The 19,054-nt window shown below is 46.7% G+C and overlaps 1 protein-coding gene across 1 annotated transcript in view; it reads right to left on the bottom strand.

Moving 5' to 3' along the window:
• Positions 1 to 15,031, bottom strand: part of FRMPD3 (FERM and PDZ domain containing 3) — an 89,482-nt gene extending 74,451 nt beyond the window's left edge. The window contains exons 1-2 of the mRNA XM_006769416.2: positions 14,952 to 15,031; positions 14,684 to 14,761 (exon numbers count right to left, since the gene is read on the bottom strand). Coding sequence (XP_006769479.2) covers positions 14,684 to 14,761; positions 14,952 to 15,031 — 158 coding nt within the window. The remainder of the gene's footprint in view (positions 1 to 14,683; positions 14,762 to 14,951) is intronic.
• Between the last annotated feature and the right edge of the window lie 4,023 nt (positions 15,032 to 19,054).

Here is a 19,054-nt window from a genome sequence, read left to right as displayed (position 1 = left end):
GGAAAGAGGTAAAGAGGAGAATGAATGGCCAACAGGCAGGGCAGGGCAGGTGAAAGTGGAAGAGCCAAGAGACCCAGAGCCTGAGCTCCCTGAGTTGGTACCACTCTACCCTCCATCATTTTGGCCTAACAAATGGGTTGAGTTCCCTAGCCTCAGGGTGTGTATTCTTGAAAATTAAGATTCCAGGCAGAGCCCTTCTGAACAAGATACAGAAGGCCAGGAGCTAATTAATCAAACTAGTGAACGGTTTGTAAAAGAAGTGGGAGGTTCAGATACTATGAGAGTGTTGACTAGCTAAGAATACCAAATTCCTCAATAGCAAATGGTTTCAAGCAATTAGGTCATTTATCAGGACATAAATTTGATAATTAGAGAGAAACTTTAGGACTATTTATGGGTGGGGGATTAAAAGTAATTGTATAAAAGTGAAATTCACAGTCCTGGGCTTGTTGCTCTCATAAAATAACTCGGGAATGAAGTCAGGCCATGGCTGATTTGAATCCAGCCACATCAACTTTATCTGAACACAAGTTGGCTTGGGATCTATCTGTCACTCCTTAAGGAGCCAGAGGGGCTGCTGGGATGAGGTCAAGCCTCCTGAAGGTAAATTCAGAAACTGGCTCCTTTCCTCCCACACTGGTAAGATAAATTGTCACTTTTTAAGGTAAAGTCACTCAGAAGCTAGAACATGGCTGGCTGGTGTCCTGGATAGGCACCCTCCCAGGAGAGGGGTTCAGATAAGGTGGTTTCAGGGTGGTGTCTCTATCATTTCTGCTCCTGGTGGCAGGCAGGAGCTTGGCCTTGAAAGGAGCCAGAGAACATCTTCCTGCAGCTGCCGTTTTTGCCTCACCCCCCCAGGGCTGCTTCTGAAATGAGCCCTTTGCCTCCTGTCATCTGACCTTCTTGGCATAAAAAGGGCCTCCTCTTGGGATGACACCAGCTCATTTCTGACACAGGCACGAGCCAGGGCAGACTGGAGGATGCGAGCCTCCCAGGCTGTGCAGCCTGTGGCATGGGGAGCAGGGACATCAGCAAGGAGGATCCAGGCACACGTGGGAGTGCTCAATGCTGCCCTGAGCTCAGAGCCCTGGCCACTGCAACTGGGGGCACTCCAGTCTTCATTGGGCTTTTAGGTACCACTAATATTGATGAAAATAGATGCTCCTGGAGCCTGAGGAACCAGCTAAGAGCCTTTTGTGACACAAGTGTTTTGCTTTACTGTTTTGACTCATGTTAATGCATCAACAAGTATTTATTGAATGCCTACTCAGACAGTCAGAGCTCCAGGGGACACAAGAGAAGTTACAGAGCTCAGCCATCAAAGAGCTTCTAGAGTAGTGGGGGTTGGGGGGGAGGGAGACAGGTGTACACTGAATAAGAGAATTAGAGTGGTTACTGAGAATAGTATATGAAGTCCAGCATTTAGATCCAAGTTGTATATTCAGAGAAAGGGGTGGAGTAATTAGAGAGGGCTCCATGGAACAGACAGATACTGTGCTAAGACAGGAAAGGGAAGTGGTGGAAAGAGAAATAGGAAGCCAAGCTCTGTGCATGGGCAGCCCCTATCTTCCCACAGTGGACCCAGCTATTTTTCCCGCAGCAACAGCAGACATGTTTCCAGATGTGACTGGAGCACATTTGTCCCTGGGTTAGACAAACTGTCCCTAACTAGATCCTCCCCAAATTCTGCAAGCAGCCTTCTTCTCACATAGCCTGGGCCTTCCAAGACAACTTAGGCAAAGAAACCACCCCATTGACAGACGAGAAGGCCATTTTACAATGCAAATGGGAATTGTCCCTTCCCTCCTGGGGTTTGCATTTTTCTGTGTCTCAGTCCCTCTGAAATTTGCTAAGAGCCTAGAGACTTAGGAGTGACACTGAAGGCAAGCACTGATGGATGACAGGAGCTCAGCTGTCTACAGGTCCATGGCTTACCTCTTGGGGGAAATAGGCAATGTGAATTTGAAAGATGTTTGGCTTGGTCCCTTCAAATAGGGCAACTCTGAACAAAATTATGAAGCAGTCAAAACTTATGGTCCCCCCACCCCACTCAGCATTGTTTCTGGGATCTGCTAGTTTCTTCTGATGTTTGTCTTAAAGCATACAATGCCTTCAATCCGTCCCCTTACTACCCAAGATCCCCAAAATTATCCTCTCACCCTGTGCTAGGCTTACCCTCTCTAGTCAGTGACCCTGGTAAAGGCCTAGCATTTTTCTTTTGCCTAATGATAGCTCTTTATAGCCATGTGGTTGTTTTCATTTTTACACCTATTACCTCATCTGGGAAAAGGTGCTTTCACATCCATTATCTCCTCACAATCTCTGTCCTACCAAATAGGCTACATGACTGTTTTTCCTCCATCTCAGCCCCCAAGGTAGGTGAGGAAGAAGTGACCCATGGAGGTGAAGCACATTAGCAGCCCAGCTGGAGCCAAATCTCTCAGATAAGGCCCACAATCTCAGCACTCCCAGTTACACCCAAGTCAGGAGCATGGACTCTCTGGCTACTGAGTCTCCATTACAGGGCTGGCCCAACCCTGTGGCCAGTAGCACTCTGAATCCTGGCCAGGTCTGGATGGCCAGCCCACACCCTAATGAATCTGTCTCTGATACTATTCACTCAGAATTGTTGGGTGAATAAAATGGGGTCATGGCTACAGAACTTTGGAAGGTTAAACATATCATACAGATGCAGACATGGTGATATTACTGGTAGCATTATTCAGGGTGGCCAGAGGAGCAGAGAAAGAGAGCTCAAGATAAACTTCACCCACTTCATACAACCTAGGCCCTTCCTACCTCAACTCTGCCTCTAAGAGACAGCTCCACAATACTGTCCCCTTGTTTTCTAGGCAGCTCTTTCTCTGACCCAGCCTGGCTCCCTGTGGATGCCTCCAGTTCCTCTGTGGGCTAAACTGATCCCTTCTCTAAACTGTCCAAAGAGGGACTGGTTGCTGGAGCTCACAGTGATGACTGTTGCTAGGCAGAATTTGGCTAAAGGACAAGTGAACTGAGAAGATGGATTGGTTCTGAGCTGATGCTTTCTTTCTCCCTTGCTTGCACTTTTGGGCAGAAAAATAAAAATGTAGCAGCTTAGACTCCCAGGCATCAGAATCAGTCTTTGGCTCCTTTTTCTTTACATTTGGTTGGCTCCTTGGGGAGTCTTGTCACTCCCCTCACAACTGGCAAGATTTGGAGCCACGTGGGACCAATTAGCCCTCTGATTCCAATCACAGGAGCCTGACTCTCCCAGAAGCTCCAGGGATCCAGCATGGCAGCTGGAACCCCAGGAGATGCCATTTCCTCCTGGTGGCAGGGATGGGAACCCCATCTTCCAGACTCTGAAGTAGTTGTTCTGGGAGCTCTCTTGTAAGGAGCTTAAACACAAACTCTTTTTTTCTGTAAAACAGCCCTCCCTTTGGCTAGGTAGCTGCTCCTTACTGCAGCAGTGCTGCTCTAACTTGAATGTGCATATGAATCACCTGTGGGTATTGCTAGAATGATTCTGATGCAGTAGGTCTGGAATAAGGTTTGAGTTTTTAACAAATTCCAGGGTGTTGCCCATTCTGTTAGCCCATAGACCACACTTGGAGAAGCAAGGATCTAAAAGAATGTTACTCTCGGATAATGAGAGAGCCATGATCAGGTGGCAGAACTGAGGTGCTTTTATTAAGGTTGGGTTTTGGCATTGCAGGCCTCATTAAACACAAATGCTAGCCCTGGCCAGGTAGCTCAGTTAGTTGGAGAGCTCTCTCTCTCTCTCTCATCAATTAAAGTGAGTAAAAGCAAGCAAGCAAACAAACAAAAACACAAATGCTATCTTGGAGAAAGGACACATAAATTCATGCAGAGGACTCATTGGCTGAATCAGATTTACCCCAGAAGAGAATACAGAAGGCCCAAAAGTGCAAGCAATGGATATGAAATAAGACAGCTAAGGTTGTATTAGGGGAAAGAATAGAAATGTCTGGATGATGGCACTATTTAGCCCTACTGAAAAGTTTGGTCAGCAGAAGAGCAGCCTGAGGAATCATAACATCTGGGAGTAAGACAAGGAAGATGCTTAAAGAGAGGAAGGACAGTGCAGAAAACAATAGCTGCCATTTCTTGAAGACTCACTGTGCACTAGATACTGTCCACATGTTGCCTAACTCCAGCCTCACAACAACCCATGAGTAGATGGTATTACTGTAATGTTATAGATAAGAAAACAGATTTTGGGAGAGTACTAAGCAACTTGCTCCAGGATACACACCTATATACACTGTGGTGGAACCATCATGTTAACCCGGGTCTGAACAACTCCAGAACCAATTTTCCTACACAATTTTTGCTAAGCACCTGTGGACTGAGCAGTTGCCCAGCAGGGGATGAGTGGTCTCAGTGGGAGGATTTAGCAAGTGAACTGAGGGCTATCCCAGTGCTGTCTGTCAGAGCAGCCTCCTTTGAGTCCCCACCCCAGAGGGTACATTTCGGAGACCCTAGTCCCAGAACAGACTTCCTACATGCCTCTAAGTCGACTCTCCATATGGGAGACTCATCCCATAAGGTCTGGAATGCCTGTTAACTTCAGTTACCATCACAAAGAAGCCTACTCACCACTGGTCATCCCTCAGAGCCCAGACTCTCATCTCCACAGTAGTGTGTTCATACCCTAATGCTACCCTTCTCTTCCCTTCAAACCCTTCCACTGCACCCTGTGGAACTCTCAGTCAACAGCAAACTCCCCTATATCCTTAATTTATTCTCTGAAAATGCTCTTCACCTTCCTTCCCAATGTAGGCCTGTATATTTATTGTTGTGCAACCACCAGAACTTTTTCATCATCCCCAACTGAAACTCCCCACCCACCTCTCCACCCAGTCCCTAGCAACCACCATTATACTCTTTGTCACTATAAATTTGACTATTCTAAGAACCTTGTATAAGTAAACCAGATAATATTTGTCCTTTTCTGATTGGCTTATTTTACTTAGCATAATGTTATCAAGGTTCATCTATGTTGTAGCATGTGTCAGAATTCCTTTTAAACTTGAATAATATTCCATTGTATATATGTATCACATTTTATTCATCTGTCAATGGATGCTTGGGTTGTTTCCACCTTTTGGCTCTTGTGAATAATGCTGCTGTGAACATGGGTGTACAAATATCTGTTTGAGACCCTACCTTCACTTCTTTTGGATATATACCCAGAAGTGGAATTGCTGGATCATATGGTATTTCTATACCAGTATTTTTTTTTTGAGGAATCACTATACCATTTTTTACAGTACCTGTACCGTTTTATATTCTTAACCACATACACAAGTGTTCAGATTTCTCTACATTCTTGCCAACACTTGTTACTGTTTTCTATTTTTTCCTATTTTCTTTCTTTGTAGCAGCCATTCAAATGGGTATGCCCTTCTCCAACTTTTGATATTATCGGAATTCAACATTCACAGGGTGATAAAGAGGCCCCCAACAACTGCTTCCTCCTCTTTGTTCAGTCATTCCATTGCCACACCTAGACTTTGGGCTATGATCAGATAGTGTACTGCCTCCCAATCTCCCTCAACAACATCGCACTTTACTTCCTCATCTGTCCTACCAGTTTACCTTCACAAGGACTCCTACTGTAGGAATAGTCAAAACACATTATGATCACATATTCACTTCCCACTTGGTATTTCTTTTTCCTGGAAATCTCTTCCTCCATTCTTTTTAGAGCTGAATCTTCAACCTTCAGGTCTCTGCTTAAATGTCACCTCCCCAGAGATGTCTTCCCTAAGCACTTGCCCCTAATTATTCACTTTCTTACTCTCTTTCAAGTTCCTTAGCTTCACTTTGCTTCATATCCAGATTAGAGCTTCTGATCTATCATTATGATCATTCTCTGCAAACACCTACAACTCCCTTGCTTCCTCTTCCTCTGTTATACTCACCTTGCAAAACCTCACTCTTTGATGGACTCAACCATATGCATGTTCCATGCCTGCATCTGAGTAGCTGAAGAAAAACCTCACAACTGGATAGATGGCTTTCACTGTATATTCATGGTCTCAAACCTGGTATGGGCTCTCAATGCTGTCTGGCTACCACTTTCTCACTCTCTGAAATGACTGTTTCATAGGTCCTCTTCTCACCTTGACCTTTCTCACTTTCCCATTTGTCTCAATAAGCCTCAGCTAATGACCTTTTCCCATATGTTAGTGAGAAATCAAAGCCATCAAATGAGAACTCCCTCATTTGACCATCACCAAATCTACACTCTACCCTGTCTGTATCTGTACCCATGATTTCTTTTTCCCTCCTATTAAAATGGAGGATCTTTCTTTTCTTCGATCAATGGCAGATCTATTCATTTATGCTCTGGTTCCATCCTGTCGCATCTTCTCAAGGATTTTGCTCACTCGGGCATTCACCCTCTTCCCTAAATCATCAATCTCTTTACCTCTGAAGAATCATATCAGCATGCTGATGGAAATCATTTATCCTTAAGAAAACAAACACAAACAGAAACCACTTTCCTCCACTCCACACTCCCCTTAAACTGCTTCATTGTCTTCCTCTTCATAGCAAAATTGCTCAAGAGGTTTCCACACATTATTTCCACTTCATTCCTACTTTCTTTTCAAACCACTATAATCCTGTTTCCACATCTATTACTCTACAGAGTCAATCCTGTTAAGGTAACCAATGATCTTAAGGTCATCTCTCAGTCCTCATCATATTCAACTTCTCACCACTGGCTTTAGACAAAGTTGACCACTCCCTCCTTCTTGGAATGCTCACCTACGTTGGCTTCTGTAACTATCTCCTGACTCTCCAACTACATTTCTGCTCAGTTTTTCTTACTCTCCTTTGTGGCTTCTCCTCCTCTACTTAATCATTAGATACTGCAGTTCTTCCCAACTCAGTCCCAGGCCTTCTCTTCTTTCTCTACTCTTTTTCCCAGGTGAACTCATCACTCCCTTGGCTTTAAATGTAATCTACATGCAGACAACTCCCAAATTTGCATTCTACCCACATCTCTTCTATGCGTTTCTAAACACCTATATTCCAGCTACCTATTCTCATATCTCCACTTTTATGTATCACAGGAATCTCAAACTTAACATGTCCAAAACTGAACTCTCGTTTTGTTTTTTTGTTTGTTTGTTTTTCCCCTTCAAGCCTAGGCCCCCTCAGGTTCCCTCATCTTAGTACATAGCACTATCATTTCTTCAATGACTCAAGCTAGAAAACCAGAGTTTTTCTTGAGTCCTGTTTCTCCTTTTCCCTCACCTACCACATTATCTCTCCCCTTCATTGCTGTACCAGCCTCCTTTCTGGTCTCTCTGTAGCCACTGCTGCCCCCTTCTAATTCTGGTCTCTTTAGATACTGCAAAAGTAGAAATCAGATCTAACACTCTTACTTCAAACCCTATAGACATTTCCCAAGTGAATAACATCCAAACTCTTTTTTTTCATGGCCTCTCTCTGCCACACCCCTCTTATGCTGCTCTTTCACTTGTCTAGAACAATCTGACCCCACTGGCCTCCTTTCAGTTTCTGAACACATCAAGTTTTTTGCCACCTCAGGGCCTTCTCACTTGGTATTGCTTTTTTCCTGGAAACCTCTTTCCCCATTCTTCATCTGACTGATCTTTCATCCTTTGGGGATCCACTTAAATATCACCTCCTCACAGAGGTCTTCCCTGAGAACTCTGATGTGGTTTTCCTTATTCCTGTAACCTACCTATTCATTTCTTTCATGAGACTCATCATGATCTGTAATGATATATTCATTTATGTGATTATTTGGCTGTAAACCCCACTAGAGTATTGATTATCTCTCTCTTGTTCAATAGTATATCTCCACCACCTAGTATGCTACTAGTACCTGGCACAAGTAAGAGAGTAGAGAAAGAAGGACGGAGTTAGGACGGAGTTGGGAAGAACTGCAGTATCTAATGATTAAGTAGAGGAGGAGAAGCCACAAGGGAGTGTAAGAAAAACTGAGCAGAAATGTAGTTGGAGAGTCAGGAGACAGTTACAGAAGCCAATGTAGGTGATCATTCCAAAAAGGAGGGAGTGGTCAACTTTGTCTAAAGCCAGTGGTGAGAAGTTGAATATGATGAAGACTGAGAGATGACCTTAAGATCATTGGTTACCTTAACAGGATTGACTCTGTAGAGTAATAGATGTGGAAGCAGGATTATATGTGCAATATTAATATTTTCTAAATGGCTCAGTGGTTGCACGGATAGGAGTAATTTTGAGACATACAAATTAGAATCCTCAGGCTATTCCATACAAGTCATTATCAAATGCCTACTGGATTCTATCTCAGTCTGTGAAAGACGGGTTTCTGGCTGGGGAGTCTGGTTGGTGAGAGAAAACCCCTCAACATCTCTGGCCAAAGATAAACGTTGGGAGAAAATGGAGCAAAAAGAAGAGTCCAAGGAGGGCTACAATCTAAGAAGAAATGGGAGCTAGAATGGCTCCTGTCCTTTTACAGATATCAGGGTGGGAAATCTAACAGATATTTCGTATCAGTGAAAATATGTTTCTTTAAAGGGCAAGCTACTTTTCTTTCAGAATGACCAGAGGCAGGGGGTGCGGTGAGGGTAAGGATAACTTCATAGTCCTTCCTACTAGTAGTCCTGAACGTCTCTGGGTAGACACAGGTGCTTTCCCTAGAGTTACCTTCTTCTTTCCCTCCAGGTCTTCATGGTCCTGCAACTTCCTCCTCAGCTGAACTTGGAGAGGCATCTTCTGGAAAACCTGCTGGCATCTGATTCATTTTCTGGTTGTCCAAACAGATGCTTTTACCCAGTGGCCTTGATAGAGACGCCTGTTTCCTGTTCTAGCAAGTCATAAACAGGTAGAGAGACCAAAGCCATTTGTCCTTCCACAAATACTTGGGAGTCTGGGGTCACCTCACAAAAGTCCAATCTCCATGACGCTTCTGAGAGGACACTGCAGAGGACCTGCTTGGCAGTTGTTCCCTCTCCTCCCAACTTCTCCCCTCAAGGGCTACAGAGCCAACAGACTCAGTCTCATTGTCTAACAGGCCCAGTCACACCCCTAAACCCTCCCTGCTAGGGTTGCCAGCCTGGTGACAGATGTGAGGTCTGTGCCAGATGTTAAGTTGATGCCATATGGCACTGTAGTTCATAAGGTCTGAAGCTGCTGCCACTGAGCTGTGGCAGAATTAGTGGGGAGATCCTTGCATTTTAGCCCCAATTCACCTGTCACTGGAAGAGGCAGTGAGGGGGAACTGTAGCAATGAAATATTCACAAGAGCTTGAAGGAGTTGTCATGGCACTCCAAATAGCCCTGGGCACCCCAGCTCCTACCCTCCACATACCACACCAAATATTTCTGAGGGAGGCAGAGACAGAGATTGAGTTAGAATAGAAGAGATGAGAATGGAGGAAAGGGGCCAGAGAGAGCCAAGAGGGAGGGAAGAGGAAAGGCCAGGCAGAGAAAACCAGACAGAAGCAGAGAAATGAGACAAGAGGAATGCCTTTGAGACAGTGAAAAAGAAAGGATGGGCTTGAAGAAGGCAAACCTGACAGAGAACTTGTGCCCACCAACTCTAGCTTTTAGAAGACCCACTCCAGTGATTCTACTGTTCTCTAAATGTCCTTGAGCTGCCCTCTCTCCTCAGGTTCCTGCTACTGGGAAAGGGCCACATGGTAACGAGAGCCTTCTGGTATCAAGCTCTTTGGGGAGGAATACTGCAATTATGCCATACCAACAGCATGATGGCACCCTCCCCATTTCACAGTTGGGGATGTGACGAGAAAGGGGCAACTGAAGCAGCCTGAAAAAGAGCCCCAGGCCCATTGCCCAGCCACCAGAGGCTATATTTTTCTTGTGAAAGAGGATGAGATCTAGAGGAGAAAACAAGAAGATGAGGGCATTCCAGATGGCAGGAGGGAATGGTCATGATGGGAAAAGTGGAGTTGGCAGGGAAGGGAGCTGCAGGCCTGAATTTCTCCCCTTGGTGAACACATCTCTCTGAGGCCAAGCTGGGCTGCAGAACTCAGGCACAGAATGCTAAGCCAGGAGAGAGTCCCTGGCCACCCAGCTCTCTCTCTTCTCTTGAATCCTAGCCACTAGTCTGCCAAGGGCTGAACTGTAAACAAGGCTTGGAGGCTGGATAGGGAGAGCAGGAGTGGGCAGGAGCTGTTGAGACTATCCCAACAAGTAGCTACTTCCAGCAACCAAAGACCCAGGGCTCAAACAGCGGCACTCTGGGGGGATGTTTGGCAGGCAGTGACTGCACAGGACTCTGGGCAAAGCCTCCTGAAGCCAAACGAGTGCTTATTTGGCTGGCTGACTGTGCCATTTCCCTCTTCTCTGTGAGGCTATCAGGCATGGATGGCCTGGACTACAAGCCTGGGATGCCCCCAACTCCTGACTTTGGTCAAACAGCTGGAGAATCTCAGAGTTGGCAGGGATCTTGAGCGTTATTTACTTCACTGTTGTCCACCCTTTATTGACATCCAGAAGTAGCAGGGGAAGGCTTTCTAGAGGACTGCAGCTGGGTACTACAGAAGGGGCCAGATTTGGGCAAGTAGAGAGGGAGAGCACTGAGAACAGGCCTAGAGACAGAAGGGGAGCATAAGGGCTGTGGCAGGAGGCATGAAAACAACAGCCTGAGTGGGGGGTGGGAGGGAGGGGCTGCTGAAGAGAGGTTAGCTGGGAAACAAGAAGCTGGAGCCAGCCCAAGGAGACAGTGAGTGAACGTTTTCTCATCTTCCTCTTCTCATGACTGGCTCTGCTAGGGCATAAGGTCCTCTTCCCAGTATCCACCTTGGTGAGCTTGTGAGGAGAAAGGCAGGCAAGTCTAGTCATAGCTGGACAGAGACAGAAACATCTATCCCGCTGTTTTGCCTAGATGCCCATTTCCCGCTCCTTGCCTGAGTTCATGCAAGTATTATCTGAAGCCTAGGCACCAAGCTGACCTCCTGTGAGGGTGCAAACAGGAGCAACCCTCAGCTTCTGCCCTGTGCACCATCTCCAAGCTGTCCATCCAAGAGTTGAGGCAGGGCAGAAATCAGGCTAAGAAGCAACTCAACAAAAGAGGTCCTGTGAGCAGAGGCCTGGTAAACTCATGTCACCCCATCTGGAGGTATTCAGAGATGCCAACTACACCCTGAGGACAGGAAGGAATTATAAGGTGTTTTCTAAAAAAAGATAAGATCCTATGGGATCAGGAAAGGGGGAGCAAGGTTGATGAACCCTCACCCTAGGAATAAAAGCCAAGGGCAAGAGCAGGTGCTGAGTTACTATCTCAGAGGACATGACTTAGTACCCAAACACTCATGGTGCTAGTCAGGACTCCCTGTCTGTTTCCTGAAAGTGAGTAGCATTAAAATTGTCAACTTCAAAGGGCCTGTGGCCTTGTGTTTAGATGAGGATAGGGGTGAGGGTGGTAAGAAGACTGAATCCTACTCTGCAACTAGGCTGGGGAGAGACAGGATTTAAAGGGATCTTGACAACCTACAGATTCCCTAGTCAGCAACACAGATTCAAAAATTAACCCCAGACTTAACTCACTAAGGTAAGAAAAGCAGATCCAGGGCTTTTAGAAAGAACCAAAAAGGGTAAGAAAAAATGATCCCCCTCCCCCCAATCCTTAGTTTCCCAGAACATTCTATTAACCAGAAAAGCCCTTCTCCAAACATTCAGGTTTTTGCATTACAGTAATTATATTTTTTTTTCGGTGATTAAAACCCACGGAGCTGGGACTCTTCCAGAATAATACAAGCTCTGTTCCCATCTTCCTTCTTGTAAGGGGAACAAACAGGATAGTCCCTTGTTGTGAGTCACAGCCTCATTCCATCAGCTTTTAGATTGCATTCATTCATATATGCAACCAAATTTAACTACGCATCTACTATGTACCAGACACAGTGCTGGATACTCAAGATATGAAGGTAAATAGGCCCAGTCTCTCCCTTCAGAGAGGTGCAGTCTGAGGTAGGGGCAAGTATGTAAATAGACAAATATAAAACCATGTGTCAACTGGCACCAAAAGAGGCAGCAGAGGATGCTATGGGAGCACAGGGGGAGGGCCTGTCTCCTGCCCCCCATGATTCCCAGAAGCAGTGTTGAAGGGAATAGAAGTCCAGCAGCTAGAAGGCAGAGAAGGACATTCCAGTAAAGGAATGTCAAATATGACAGCAAAAATAAAGAAGATTCCATAAAGAGGGAAATCTCTAGGTATTAAGCCACTGAAATTAAAAGAAGAAATCATAGAACACATTCAGGGATCATTTAAGGAAAACTTTCATTTCTGGTTGCAGGAGTGAGGACAGAGGACTTGAGTTAGCCACTGGCCCCTTTGTATGGCCGTGTGAGATAATGCAATGCACTTGGTGCACTACAGAGATAACCAGGGACACAGCTCAGCACTGGGCTTACCAGTCACACATCCTATGCACCACTCAAAAGTTACACATGGAAGGCCCCCCTCTCACATCACAGAAAGAGGCAGGAAGGGTAGACGACCAGCAGATGCACTGAGATCCAGCCATGGTAATGAAGACCAAACCAAGAAGCTCACATGCCGCAGGTTATGCCCACATTGAAGAGAATCCATGGAAGCAGCTCTGTGACAGGGTTAGGGCAAACAGTGGGAAGTTACAAACAACCCTCCTTCAGTATCAAATGTGAGCAGGAAGATCCCCTGGGGACATAGCCACATTCACAGGGGCCAACCTGAAGGAAGAAGGGGTGAAAATCAATAGGCACAACAATACTACTAATGTATCAGCTGCAGTTCCTGTTCCTGAAGTCCTGGCCAAGAAACAAGCCCCCTTCTCCTCCCTAGGAGGTGGAAAGATGGCTTTGCTCCGCATTGCAAGGCTCTACAAACTTTTTAGAAAGTAATTCCTAACAGGGATACTCACATAGAACCATAATGACAGGTTAACAACTAAACGCCAACAGACCAGACACTTGTCTAATTAATAAAACTTATAAAGCAGAACAACTTACTGATGTTACAGGCAGGGCATTTAGTACAACAACAAAACCCAAATCCATGCAGAATACTCCATGTTCTCTAGGAAGCCCTTTCTCTTAAAATCTGCACAAACCCTTCTTTAATGCAAATGGATGCCAAGGAAAGGAGAAAACATTGCAGAGCTCCAGGCTCCTGGAGCCCAACTGGGAAAGGCGATAGCTCAATCTCTGCCTCTTAAGCCAATCTGCCAAGGTTAGTTCCGACCTGGGCTTTACTAGATCTGGGCTACAATCCCAATTCTGGTAAGTTATTTAACCTTTTGGGTCTCAGTTCCCTCATCTATAAAATGGGACTCTCTATGTCACCTACTTCAAAGTACATAGAGATTAAATATGCAATGTTAAGTGCTCAATCAATAATGACTATTAGCAATTATTATTATCATTGTTCTATTTAGGCACCTACTAATAATAGGACCTGCTGTCTTAATATAGGCCACAGGGTTTGCCTTTCTCCGCAAAATGTAATGGGGATGATTTGAAAATTGGTTCAAATTTTTTTGGATCTTGGGCCAAGACTTTAGACTTACAAAATAAAGTAAGTTTTGCTGTGGGGAAAGCAAACTCTATTTGTCTACTTCATTAAAGCCAACTTCTTATCCTATTTCTAGTGGTTAATAGCGGGGATGCTGAAGTAAGACTGGGTAGAAATTCCAGCTCTGCTTCTCAGTAGCTGTGAGACCTTGGGCTTGTTCACCTCAATTTTTACGTCAATTTCTTCATCTGTAAAATGGAGATAATACCAGGATCTACCTCACAGGGTTGTTGTGAATATTAAATATGATAATAATGCATGTAAAGCAGGTAAAACTATGCCTGGCATACAGAAAGCACTGAGTGTATGCCAGATACTGTTCTTACTGTATACAAATTCTTATTATACTAGTAAACTCACCTTTGTGATCTCAGATGCCCCCATCGCTTGAATTTTACACAGCATAAGAAAAGAAAATGACAGGTATGCACCTGCATATTCCCACTTGCCAAGGTTTTCATTTTTCTTTTTCTTTTCTTTTTAAATAGGTAATGCACCACCTCATAGGGTAGGCTTGTTTCTCAGCCCAGGGAACGCTGACGCATGCATGTGAAGGCAGGCCAGCCAGGGTGCCACGGACCTAGAGAGGCTAAGGCACTGGGAGAAGGTACCTAGAAGGCCCCCTCCCCCTTTCAACACCGGGTTCCCTGGTGGGGATGAGGTGGGGGGTGGGGGGCCGTGCGGGAGCCGGCAGGGCCTGCTAGGGCTGGCTAGCCTAGCCAAGTTGGCGGTCACCTGTACTGCCCTCCAGGCTTCCAGCTCTCCTCGCTGCCCGCTCACCCCGCCATTTTCCTATGGGCATACAAAACCTCAGCCCTGCTCATCTTGCCTTCCAGTTTCCTCTCCAGAAGCACCACGTAGGGACGGCCAGAAGGGCTCTTTGGGGGATGGGGGGGGTAGGAAGACATTGTTTCCCCGGTTCCCCAGTCGCCAGCTTAGTCCATCCACAGCAGGCGCCAAGCAGGCGCGCACCAGGACAGAGGCCTGTGCCAGCGCTGCCCTGAGTCACTTTGAGAGGCCGGCAAGGACCTCGACACTCGGTTGCTGACCTCCTACCCCACAGATGCCAGCCTCACTTAGCCACTAGTCCAGCTTTCTGGCCCTTTCCCAGGTGAACCCAAACCCGACTCTGGTACTTACTGTCCCGGCCTGTCCAGGCCGCGTTCCCCTTGCGCTGCCCCTGGCTGTGCCCAGCGCCGACGGCAGCGGCAGCGGAGCCTGTAGGAAGAGAAAGATCACGCCTGCCTTAGAAACTTAGCCCCTGCTGTGACCAGAATCTTAAAGAAGGAGGCAACTGGCTCAGCCCAGTGCCTCGAACTAGAGAGGCAGCTGGTAAACAGGGCGTCTGCTGCCTCTGCAGGCCCGCAATCCACCGCGGAGGAGCTTCCCCCTCCTCCCTCTACTGGACGGCCCCCCGCGGAGGATCCCGCAGCGGAGGAGGGAGGGCTCCAAGGACACAGACTGGCGGATAATCCAGCTACTGGGCATTGTGCTTTACATCCATTTTCTCATCCCAGCATCCTCCCCATTGTACAGAAAACAAAACCAAGGCTCAGGGGAGCAAAGCAAAGAGCCCCAGATACATGAGCCAGTAATAAGAGATAGAGCCAAGATTTGAAACCAGAGGGATCTCAAATTGGCCACTGCCTGTCACTTTTGTGCTACCGCAAAAATACATTGGAATACCCATGTATCCACCTCCTGTTTTCCCATTTTTCTGGCAGGACCAGACACAAGTGGCAACCCCTTGTCAGTGAGGCTGAGATCTGTGGGGTGGAGGTGGAGGTGGGTCCATGGGATGCATGTGCCAAGCCTTTCAAGAGACACAAAGTGTAATAGGAGGTAGTCTGGGTCCAGGTGCCTTCCAGGAGACAGGCACTGAGCCTGTGAGATCTGGGTTATGGTAGAAGGGTCAAAAGTGGGGTGCAGAGGTTCCTTCCAGGTACTTGAGTGAGGGCCCTCATCACCCTCTTTAAAGGATGAGTGGAAGGCAGCTTTGTTGGGAAATTAAGTCCTGTGGCTTCTCTGTGGGAGCTATCTCAACCTCCCTGCCTTGACAATGATATCTGTGAAATGGGTAAGCTCTTTTTTTCTTTTCTGGTCAAAATGATGAAATAATGGAATATTCCTGCCTTTTTCTTCTGGTCATAAATAAAAGAGCAGTTTTAGGACTCGTATTCTTCCTGCCTTGCCCCCGCTTATCCATTTATTTATTCATTTAGTAAATATTTATTAACATCTACTAATGCTAGGCATAGTGCTAGGTGCTGGGCACCACCGTGGTTCTGTGTGGGAGTCTACATGTGAGGTGGAAAGCACACAGGGCTGGAAATTAGGAAACACATATTAAGTTCTAATTCTTTGACTAAATAGCTAAGTGATCCTGGATGAGTCATGTCTCCTTTTGGGACCTCAGTTTTCTTGTAGGTCAAACAGGGCTAATAACACCTTCCTGTCCTACTTCATGGGGGTGTTTTTGAGGCTCAATGGAAATAATGGATGAGGAGGCGCTTTGAAAAGTATAAAGCCACTAGACAAATGGCAGGGATTAACCTGTTTCCAAGGTGGGAAGGGGCTACTGGGAAGTAAAGCTTAAAAGAAATCCTGTACTCTCCTAAATTCATTGCACTGAATTCCATCTTCCTCGAATCACTGATCCTGCACCTGGGCAAGAGTCTCTGCTCTATGAAATATCGTCCTCTCTCAACAGTGCCCATGACACCTAAATTAGGACGGCCTGGCCTTAAGCCAGGGAGATTGTTTGGGGGACTTGAGTGGAACCAGTGGGGCACTGGCTCTGGGTCTCTAATTCCTGGGAACACCACCATTATCCTCCCACCTGAGCCCACCTAACTCCATGACTGCATGTGTCTGGGTAGAAACCACCTGAGGCTCCCAGAGATACCCCTTCAGGAAGCACAAAACTCATCATATCAGGTAGTAGAAGGTGGCCTTGAAGGTGGATGCTCTATTTTTTTGGAAGCTAGGGGTTCTGGGTTGGGCCCAGCTAGCTGAGATCTACAACAAAACTAGTAGAGCCTCTGGAAAGGTCTCTAGCTTGCTCTGATCCTTTCTGCAAGCCACCCGAAACTGATCTATAACCTTAAGTTACAGTATCATTCTTGCTATGCAAATGCAGCTTCAAGACAAATCCCCAAATTACCAGAACTCTTCCCTACCCTTTCCTACCCACTAGCCTCCTTCCTTTCTTTTCCCCTCCCCATCAGATCATAACCCTGAAGTCCCTTTGATATAAAAAATGCTACAGCTCATGCAAAACAGGGAGGGCTCAGGAGACTGGGCACCATGGCCAGCCAAGCCCAAAGCTGCACTGCACAGCTCTGGAATTGTACTAAAATGGTAGTCAGAGGCAGCGACAGAAAGAAGTCCAGCTGTGGGCCAGGGCACCTTCAGCCAGCAGGTCCCTGGAGGAAGTGCAGAACAGACAGACTCCACGCCCAGCCTCCCTTGGCAATGTCAGAGACCATTCATCTTGCAGCCGGGGCTCCTCTCGATGTCTTCATAGATTCCCTTGTTGCATCCATCTCGCGCAGACTGCTTCTTTTAATAAAGTGCCCCTGCGGCCACTCCAGACAGCCTGATGTTATCCTTCACTCTCCTGCCCTTTCTTCCCAGTGTGGGCCACACAGCAGTGATTGAGGCCTCACAGGTTATAGTACAGTCTCCTGAGGAAATGCTTCCTATGCACGCTCCAGCCATGGCATAATGAAAGCATTGGGTGTGGGTGTATTAAATGCCCCTTCCTTGTCCCATCAGGGCCCTGGATTCAGAGTCTCACCCTGAATTCCAATGCTCACCTTATCCTGCATCTTCTTCCCTGGGCCAGCTGCTGCTGGTGTCCCTCAGCTATATAACTCGAGTCCAATTTGCAAAGCTTTTCTCTCAGTGATTGTCAAGAAATTCCCCATCTTTATCCCCTTGAAAGACCAGATAGCTTCAAGCTCCAAAGGAATGAATCACTGATGGTGAAATTTCAGGCACAATGACAGGCAATTGAGGAAACATATTTGATCATATCATGTTTACCTATGTGTAAGGCTGGCCCTGGGAATATTCTGGCATTTTCCCTTGGCTATAATGAAGACTTGGAATAATAGCAAAGAAAGTAATCGACAATACATCAGGCTGGGAGTAGGGACCTGGTGGCTGAAGGTGCCCAGGCCTACAGCTGGGCTTCTTTATGTCACTTTCCTGCTTTTCGCAGTCCTGGCACTAATTATATGTAAGGCCTATACTTTCCCTTTCTAGGCCTTGGTTACCCATATGTCAATAGAGAACACTGGATTAGCTGATTCCCGGGTCCTTTCCTGTTCTAATAGGGTCATATTCTATAAGACACTGAAATAGGTTGATGTTTCCTCCAGAATGGACCTTCATTCCAGGACACTGGGCATGGCACTATGTAAGCACGGGAGTTAGAAGGGTATGAAAGTTTGGCACTATGGGCATGAGCCTGGTGCTGCTATTCAACAATTGTAGTCAGTGCCTGACCCACCTTTGCTAGAGAACAACTGGGAGAGTTGGTCATTGTCCCTCATCCCATCTTGCAGGCAGGACTCCTCAGGTCCCCGGCGGTTAACTCTCTACTTGCAAATTCCCTGTCCCCTCCAGGACTGATTCCATCTGTCCCAGGATCAGGCCTGACATTCCACCAGTGAACACCTGTGCCACCATCATACTTATTCAGATCTGACATTCCTGACTTGGTTATCAGTAAACAGCTGCTAACCCAAGACCCCCGGAGTGTCCTCCAACTGTCCCCAGTGCCTTCCAATCCAGCAACCAAAGGGTTAATGCCTGGCCCTGCAGAGGCTCTCCAGGACACTGCTCTAGTTCTAAGGCCATTTCTTCCCAGGCTATTTCTCCCTGAAGATTTGACTAGGATTTTCTGAATTGATCTATGCCCCATGCTCTGCCTCGGAGCCAGGTGGGCCCTGATTATTTCATACAAGGAAGGAAAAGAAGGCAGCAGGGGATGGGGACTGGCTCTGTAGTTAGCAGCAGCTTCCCTGTGACCCTTTGCCCTGCAGTCCAGATCCAGTTGACAGAGGATGGCACCACTCTTATCTGGCCAGGGCACTGATTCTGTACCCCCCCAACTGGTTTTCTCTACCAAGGGCTGTCAGGTGCTTAGCCCGGCTCCCCAGGATCATGGAGGATACTTACCACCATTTTCTTTCTCTCCTTCATGGCGGACCCCTTCCCATCTTCTCTTAGCCAAAGCAATCCTCCCTAGCATTGAAAACCCCCCTAATTTGGTCCCTGTTTTCCTCTCTGCTATTCTACTTCCTTTTTCCTGCCAAGGCCTAACTGCTCCAATGGGTGCTTTGCCCCTGCGGTGTGAATGTTCTGTTCTCGCTGGGCCCTGTATTAATTTGCTCTCATTTGTGAGCTGCTTTGTTAACATGCATGGCCTTTTCTTGATGTGTAGTGCTCCCTGCTGCCTCTGTTACCTCCCCACCCACACCTTCCTTAACCTTGTAATAACGG

This window comes from Myotis davidii, unplaced genomic scaffold (assembly GCF_000327345.1).
Source record: "Myotis davidii unplaced genomic scaffold, ASM32734v1 scaffold563, whole genome shotgun sequence".
Classification (NCBI taxonomy): Eukaryota; Metazoa; Chordata; class Mammalia; order Chiroptera; family Vespertilionidae; genus Myotis; species Myotis davidii.
This window is presented reverse-complemented; position numbering and strand designations above follow the sequence as displayed.